Source organism: Phoxinus phoxinus, assembly GCF_949152265.1.
Source record: "Phoxinus phoxinus genome assembly, chromosome: 7".
In the NCBI taxonomy this organism is placed as follows: domain Eukaryota; kingdom Metazoa; phylum Chordata; class Actinopteri; order Cypriniformes; family Leuciscidae; genus Phoxinus; species Phoxinus phoxinus.
Window position 1 is genome coordinate 38,992,533 of NC_136882.1, and position 9,336 is coordinate 39,001,868.

At 39.2% G+C, this 9,336-nt stretch overlaps 1 protein-coding gene across 1 annotated transcript in view; it reads left to right on the forward strand.

Moving 5' to 3' along the window:
• The window catches only part of lcp1 (lymphocyte cytosolic protein 1 (L-plastin)), a 26,967-nt gene extending 17,665 nt beyond the window's left edge, over positions 1-9,302 (forward strand). Inside the window, exons 10-16 of the mRNA XM_079619663.1 lie at positions 1,717-1,912; positions 2,778-2,856; positions 4,107-4,221; positions 5,050-5,183; positions 6,257-6,377; positions 7,548-7,672; positions 8,379-9,302. Of these exons, the coding sequence (XP_079475789.1) occupies positions 1,717-1,912; positions 2,778-2,856; positions 4,107-4,221; positions 5,050-5,183; positions 6,257-6,377; positions 7,548-7,672; positions 8,379-8,511 (903 nt within the window). The 3' untranslated portion in view covers positions 8,512-9,302. The remainder of the gene's footprint in view (positions 1-1,716; positions 1,913-2,777; positions 2,857-4,106; positions 4,222-5,049; positions 5,184-6,256; positions 6,378-7,547; positions 7,673-8,378) is intronic.
• Positions 9,303-9,336: the final 34 nt, after the last annotated feature.

Sequence of the window (9,336 nt, forward strand, 5' to 3'; positions counted from 1 at the left end):
CAAACACTCATGGTTTGTGTTGAAAGAGTCTCAAACACACACGGTTTGTGTTGGAACAGAGTCTCAAACACACACGGTTTCTGTTGGAACAGAGTCTCAAACACACACGGTTTGTGTTGAAAGAGTCTCAAACACACATGGTTTGTGTTGGAACAGAGTCTCAAACACACATGGTTTGTGTTGAAAGAGTCTCAAACACACATGGTTTGTGTTGGAACAGAGTCTCAAACACACACGGTTTGTGTTGGAACAGAGTCTCAAACACTCATGGTTTGTGTTGAAAGAGTCTCAAACACACACGGTTTGTGTTGGAACAGAGTCTCAAACACTCATGGTTTGTGTTGAAAGAGTCTCAAACACTCATGGTTTGTGTTGAAAGAGTCTCAAACACTCATGGTTTGTGTTGGAACAGAGTCTCAAACACTCATGGTTTGTGTTGAAAGAGTCTCAAACACACACGGTTTGTGTTGGAACAGAGTCTCAAACACTCATGGTTTGTGTTGAAAGAGTCTCAAACACTCATGGTTTGTGTTGAAAGAGTCTCAAACACTCATGGTTTGTGTTGGAACAGAGTCTCAAACACTCATGGTTTGTGTTGAAAGAGTCTCAAACACACACGGTTTGTGTTGGAACAGAGTCTCAAACACACACGGTTTCTGTTGGAACAGAGTCTCAAACACACATGGTTTGTGTTGGAACAGAGTCTCAAACACACACGGTTTCTGTTGGAACAGAGTCTCAAACACACACGGTTTGTGTTGGAACAGAGTCTCAAACACACATGGTTTGTGTTGAAAGAGTCTCAAACACACACGGTTTGTGTTGGAACAGAGTCTCAAACACTCATGGTTTGTGTTGAAAGAGTCTCAAACACTCATGGTTTGTGTTGGAACAGAGTCTCAAACACACATGGTTTGTGTTGAAAGAGTCTCAAACACACATGGTTTGTGTTGAAAGAGTCTCAAACACACATGGTTTGTGTTGAAAGAGTCTCAAACACACATGGTTTGTGTTGAAAGAGTCTCAAACACACGGTTTGTGTTGAAAGAGTCTCAAACACACATGGTTTGTGTTGAAAGAGTCTCAAACACACATGGTTTGTGTTGAAAGAGTCTCAAACACACATGGTTTGTGTTGAAAGAGTCTCAAACACACATGGTTTGTGTTGAAAGAGTCTCAAACACATGGTTTGTGTTGAAAGAGTCTCAAACACACATGGTTTGTGTTGAAAGAGTCTCAAACACACACGGTTTGTGTTGAAAGAGTCTCAAACACACACGGTTCGTGTTGAAAGAGTCTCAAACACACATGGTTTGTGTTGAAAGAGTCTCAAACACACATGGTTTGTGTTGGAACAGTTTGTGTTGTGACAGTTTGTGTTGAAAGAGTCTCAAACACACACGGTTTGTGTTGAAAGAGTCTCAAACACACACGGTTTGTGTTGGAACAGTTTGTATTGGAACAGTTTGTGTTGAAACAGCGTCTGAACACTCACGGTTTGTGTTGAAAGAGTCTCAAACACACACGGTTTGTGTTGGAACAGTTTGTGTTGTGACAGTTTGTGTTGGAACAGCGTCTGAACACTCACGGTTTGTGTTGAAAGAGTCTCAAACACTCATGGTTTGTGTTGGAACAGAGTCTCAAACACACACGGTTTGTGTTGGAACAGTTTGTGTTGGAACAGCGTCTGAACACTCACGGTTTGTGTTGTGACAGGAAAAAGACGACCTGAAGAGAGCCGAGAACATGCTGGAACAGGCCGACCGGCTCGGGTGCCGACAGTTCGTCACGGCCACAGACGTGGTGAAAGGAAACCCCAAACTCAACCTGGCCTATGTGGCCAATCTGTTCAACAAGTACCCCGCTCTGAAGAAGCCGGAGAACCAGGACATCGACTGGAGCTCTATTGAGGGTGTGTGAATCTCACCTGGCCAACTAAAGATGACCATTCTCTCATCATTTACTCGTGTCGTTCCAGACCTGATAGAGAAGTTCTCTCAAAGTTATGAAAAAAAAACATTCTTACAGCAACATTAATGGTACATTTGTTCAATATTTATACAGTCAAACCAAAAATTATTCAGACACCAAATATAATTTTTTACTAGTGCGTGCAGGAAACTACAGTTAATTTATGTAAGCGAGACTATCTAAATAAAGTAAACTATGACATATTATACCCAAAAACTCTTCATACAGTGACTACCAGTGAAATTTATACAAATTTGGGACCAAATATGATTCCGACACTTTGAGCTGATCATGTTTTCTTCAGTGTTTTGTCTGTAATTGCTAATGCTCTTTTTACACACACACTGAATACAATGAAGCGTTGATTGGTCACTGGTTGAGCTAAACTGGTATTATCTAATTGTGTAGTTAAATTCAACAGCAGACAGATATTCAACATAATTCATGTGTGAGACAGTCTAACAGAAGGACGGACAAAACCTGTCAAATATCAACTGAGTTCATAACTCTGAGTTCTGATCATATTTTATTACCATTTTCTAAACTATAGCGAATAAACTGAGATAATGTGAGAATAGTGTGGAACATTCCTCAAAATCTTTTTCTTTTGTGTTCAATAGAAAGAAAGAGAGTCATACAGGTTTGGAACAACACGAGTAAATGACTGAATTATTATTTAGGTGGATCTCAACCATTTTTCCTACACATTAATGTATTACATTCAGTGAATAATGATAGTGCTTGAGCAGGCACAGTGATAATGTTGAAGTAACGAGATCTCGTGTCTCATGTTCTGTCACTGTCAGGAGAGACCAGAGAGGAACGCACCTTCAGAAACTGGATGAACTCACTGGGCGTTAATCCACGTGTCAATCATCTCTATGTGTGAGTACCGCATCAAACACGCATCCGGCAGTGCTGAACACACAACTCAACAGCATACAATGGTAATAAATAACAGTTTAAAAAAAAACAATTGTGGCAACTAAACCACTCAAACATATGGAAGCCCATTTCTGCCACATTAAAAAAAAAAAAAAAAAAAAAAAAAAAACACTTTGGTAAATTATAACATACCAATTCAAAATTATGACATACTAAGTAATAATAATTTTGATATTTTTTCATTATGACGTAAGTCAATTATGACAAACGTAGACCTAATAATGATAAAAAGTTGTGGTAAAACATCATGACTTTTGTGTCATAATTTTGACTTATAATTGTGACTTAATATGTCAGAATTTCGACTTTGTCATAATTATGACTTAGTATTTCACAATTTTAATTTTTTGTCATACATCTTGACTTTTTGTCAATTTCAAATTTGTCATAATTATGACTTAAAAAGTATGTCAGAATTTCTACTCAAAATCCACTTAAAATTTTTACTTTGTAATAATTACGACTTAGTATTTCAGAATTTCACATTTTTATGTCAGAATATTGACTTTTTAAAGTCTTTTTAGTTTATATAAAAAAAAAAAAACTGAAGTAGAAACATAATAAATGTCAATAAAAGTTGATATGAAAACTGCCTTATGTGCATTTTAAACGTTTGTACAACTTTATTGGAGTGTTGATTAATACGCAATTTTGATAAATTAATTGATTATTAAATAAACTTAATTTTCAGATTCGTTTTCAGCCAATTTTTTTTTGTGCATCACTATTTATTTTACTGTATATACAGTGAGTTTTCTTTATGAATGGAAGACACATATGACCCAAACATTATACATCAAAGGATTTTTTTTATTTGCAATAAAATGCACAAATCACCATTTCTGTGTCCAGTATGATGTAAAAAGCAGCAAATTATAGTTAGAAACATAATCATTTGATAATGCTTACTGATTGACTTATTCACATAATGGGCTGTACTGCGCAGTATTCAGTAAGTAGTTTGCTAGAATGTCATTCCAAACACAGCCAAAGCCATTTAAAGGAATAGTTCACCCAAAAATGTAAAAAAAAAAATCATAATTTATTCACCCAAAAGTTGTTCCAAACCTGTATGAGTTTTGGGTGAGCGATCCCTCTCTGAGACCTGTGTGTAAAACTCCAGGTGTTCCAGCAGGTGGCGCTGCTGAGGTGTGTGTCCTCATGTTCTCACTGTGGTCCTCTTCTTCTAGGGATCTGGCTGATGCGCTGGTGATCTTCCAGCTGTATGAAAAGATCAAGGTTCCTGTGGACTGGGACAAAGTGAACAAACCACCATATCCCAAACTGGGCAGCAACATGAAGAAGGTGCGGATACACTCATCACTGAACTGCTGTAAAGACCCCATGAAACACTCAGGGTTCAGCAGTCCTTATTACCACATTTAAGTCAGAAAGTATATTTTGTTAAAAAAAAAAAAATTTTTTTTCATTTTTTAAATATTTTATGCATTTATTTACATATTATTTCATGAACAAAAAATAATTTTTAATTTATATAATTTATTGATGTAGGCTACAGCATAAATTATATAACTTTTTACATTTAAGTCTGTTGTCTTTCATACATAATGCGATAATATAACTGATATACAGCACAGAAATTAAAAATGATTTTGCAATCGACTAAAGCAATTAACATTTTATCAGCACCACACACACTCACTCACTCACACACACTCACACTCTCTCTCTCTCTCTCTCTCTCTCTCACACACACACACACTCTCTCTCTCTCTCTCACACACACTCTCTTTCACACAGACACACACGCTCTCTCTCACACACACACACAAAAAAGTCTTACGAATTAAAAAAGGTGAAATAAAGTATTATATAAATATTAGATGAAAAACTTAAACTTATTCCATTTAGTTGAAAGGCAAGATGTCTAATCTCAGTTCAGTTTGAAGGTGAAGCACTACAAATTCTAACTGGAAATAAAATTAAAAAGTAATATTAATAATAAAACAACGTATAAAAGTGACAAATGCACATAGCAAAATTTTACTAAAATTAATAAAACATAATAGCTAACATTAAAAATGTAATATAAATATTAAAGCTAATACTATTATTACATTTTAATATTAAATACTATTAACGAGGAGTGTCCCGGGGTGTTGTGACACACAGCTGGAGAACTGCAACTACGCAGTGGAGTTGGGGAAGAAGGAGGCGAAGTTCTCTCTGGTGGGAATCGCTGGACAGGATCTGCACGAAGGCAATCGAACTCTCACACTCGCTCTACTCTGGCAGCTCATGAGGAGGTACACACACACACACACACACACACACACACACACACTAATATTAGCGTAGACGCCATTCTTCTTATGATGTAACGAGTACATCGGGATTTACGGGAAGTGTTCCCGGTTCCGGCTGATCTAAACTATGCAGCCTAAATTAAATAATAAAAGTCTATGTGTTGTGTGTATGCTAGGCCGAAGAGATGTGTTTTTAGTCTAGATTTGAACTGACAGAGTTGATATTCTAGGTATTATTAACTGGCAGGAATTTTGAGATCGCAATAGACGTGAAGGACTATAATGTGTTAAGAGCTCGCTCAAGTACTGCGGAGCTAAACCGTTTAGTGCTTTGTAAGTGATCAGCAATATTTTAAAATGTATACTATGTTTAATAGGCAGCCAATGCAGTGTTGACAGAACGGGGCTAATATGGTCATACTTCCTGGTTCTGGTAAGAACTCGAGCGGCTGCGTTTTGAACTAGCTGGAGTTTGTTTATTAAGCGTGCAGGGCAACCACCCAGTAGAGCATTACAATAATCTAGCCTTGAGGTCATGAACGCATTAACTAATAGTTCTGCATTTTTCAATGAGAGCAGACGTAATTTAGATATATTTTTAAGATGGAAAAATGCGTTTTTTCAGATACTAGACACGTGACTTTGAAATGAAAGATTGGTATCAAAGAGCACACCCAGGTTCCTAACCGACGACGAGGACTTAACAGAGCAGCCATCAAGTGTTAGACAGTACTCTAGGTTATTACGTGTGGATGTTTTTTATCCAATAATTAGAATCTCTGTTTTTTTCAGAATTTAGTAGTAGGAAATTACTCGTTTTTTATATCAGCTTTGCATTCTGTTAATTTTGTGAATTGGTAGGTTCGTTAGGTTTTGAAGAAATATACAGCTGAGTATCGTCGGCATAACAGTGAAAGCCAATTCCATGTTTCCTAATGATATCTCCTAATGGTAGCATATACAGAGTGAACAGCAGCGGTCCTAGTACTGAGCCTTGTGGTACGCCATACTGAACTTGTGATCGATAAGTACACACTGAACACACACACACCTCATCACTCGTCTGTCTGCAGGTACACACTGAATATCCTGGAGGATCTGGGCGACGGGCAGAAGGTGAACGACGACACCATTGTGACCTGGGTGAACGACGCGCTCAAACAAGCCGGAAAAGGCACCATCAGCGGCTTTAAAGTAAGCAGCACACGCTCTCTCTCTCACACACACACACACTGCACGACCACTGAACGCTTCGGGTGTTGTGCTTCTCCAGGACGGGTCCATCTGCGCGCACACACACACACACACACACACACCTTCATGTGTTGTGCTTCTCTGGGACACACACTCTCACACACACACATTGACCTCTTCATGTGATGTGCTTCTCTGGGACACACAGTCTCTCACACACACATTGACCTCTTCATGTGATGTGCTTCTCTGGGACACACACTCTCACACACACATTGACCTCTTCATGTGATGTGCTTCTCTGGGACACACACTCTCTCACACACACATTGACCTCTTCATGTGTTGTGCTTCTTTGGGACACACACTCTCTTCACACACACATTGACCTCTTCATGTGATGTGCTTCTCTGGGACACACACTCTCACACACACACTGACCTCTTCATGTGTTGTGCTTGTCCAGGACGGGTCCATCTGCGCACACGCACACACACACACACACACACACACACACACACACACACGTGTTGTGCTTCTTTGGGACACACACTCTCTCACACACACATTGACCTCTTCATGTGATGTGCTTCTCTGGGACACACACTCTCACAGACACACAGACCTCTTCATGTGTGGTGCTTCTCCAGGATGGGTCCATCTGCGCACACGCACACACACACACGCACACGCACACACACACACACACACACACACACACACACACACACACACACACACACACACACACACACACACACACACACACACACACACACACACGTGTTGTGCTTCTTTGGGACACACACTCTCTCACACACACATTGACCTCTTCATGTGTTGTGCTTCTCCAGGACGGGTCCATCTGCGCACACGCACACACACACACACACGTGTTGTGCTTCTTTGGGACACACACTCTCTCACACACACATTGACCTCTTCATGTGATGTGCTTCTCTGGGACACACACTCTCACAGACACACAGACCTCTTCATGTGTTGTGCTTCTCCAGGACGGGTCCATCTGCGCACACACACACACACACGTGTTGTGCTTCTTTGGGACACACACTCTCACACACACATTGACCTCTTCATGTGATGTGCTTCTCTGGGACACACACTCTCTCACCAACATTGACCTTTTCATGTGTTGTGCTCCTCCAGGACGGGTCCATCTGCACCAGTATGCCAGTCCTGGACCTGATTGACGCCATCCAGCCCGGCTCCATCCGCTACGACCTCCTCAAGGCAGAAGACCTGACCGATGAAGAGAAACTCAACAACGCCAAGTACGTCACAACCACACTCCTCATTAGCATATTCATGAATATTCAATGAGCCCAAAAATCAACTTTTTCCTTTCTGACCTGTAATGCTGACTTCATATTCATCCAGAGGAGAACTAGACTGGGTTTCCCAAGAGTTTTTTATCTTTCATTCGGTCACTTGATGGAGTTTTGTTCCTTAACACGGTCACCTTAGACTTTTGGCTTGTTTAGTTGGGGACACTTAATATTCAACAATATTATTGATCTGCCTAGATTAACACCATTATATGAGAACTGAACTGAGCTGGACGACGACATCACGGTTTACTCCAGAGCGGCTATACTAAATTAATAACTTTTTTACAACAAAAATGAACCATCACTGAACTTACTTAAGCTGGACTATGACGCTATTTTCTTCTGGAAACAAACTTTGTTGCATTATTTTTCTGTTATCACTGTAAAGCTGTTAAAAATTCTCAGAAAAAAAAGGTACAAAAGCGGTCACTGTGACGGTATCCTTCAAAAAGGTTCTAATATGTACCATTTAGGTACTAAATTGTAGACTTTTGATACCAATATGTACTTTAGACTTAGAGAGACTAATGCACTCTTTGTACCTTAAAAAAAAAAAAAAGGTACCGCCCCAGTGACAGCTTTTGTACCTTTTTTTTCTGAGAGTGAAAAACGCTGTGTAAATATATCTGACTTGACTTGTGTTTCTAAGGTACGCCATCTCTATGGCGAGGAAGATCGGGGCCCGTGTGTACGCGCTGCCGGAGGATCTGGTGGAGGTGAAGCCCAAGATGGTGATGACGGTGTTCGCTTGCCTCATGGCTCGAGGAATGAGACGAATCTAGAGCCGCAACGGGGATTATACGCCTGCGTCTCATTGCCTTTTACATTTCCTTCATTTGTCTTTATAGTTGCTCAACTATTGGGTTCCTGCCTACATGCAAATGTCATAAATTGACACTTTATGTCATAATTATGACTTAATATGTCAGAATTTCAACTTTTTATGTCATAGGCTAATTATGATTTACAAAAGCATAATCTGTTTCTTTCAAAACAATTGAAAAAGCATGAATTTCTTGTCATAACTAGGCCTTTACAACCAAAAATATTTGTCCAAAAATGAATTTTCCATTTCAGCTCAAACAGTTTTGAAGGCCTATAACTCCATTAGCCGATATTTGATAAAACTCACTTAATTTGATAAAGACTTAACATCTTAACATGTAAAGTAAATGCATCTTGATTCAAGAATGCACTGGGAAAAAAATACTGAGGATTAATCTGAAGTCTGAAAACTATCGAAAGAGAATATGAATAAACTGTTCTTGACGCTCTAATCGAATAAATCAATAATTCAAAAGTTGCCCAGGAATCTGTATGAATGACACTGAATGAACCTGGGCCTAAACCTGTGTGAAGAGGGTCAAAGGTCACGTGTGTTTATGTCTTTGGGCACTGTGTGCGTATGTGGTGAACCGAGGAGAGAAATAAAGTCGGGCCAGTTTTGCTCTTTTTAAATGTTCAGGTACTTCAGGCTATAAATGATAAATGACACGTTCAGACTCATAGATCTGAATCAAATGTACATGTTCAAATGTCACTGTGCAAATAAAAACAAAGTTTTGTAACTTGAGTGATTGTTTCACATTTCATAATCTGATAATAAA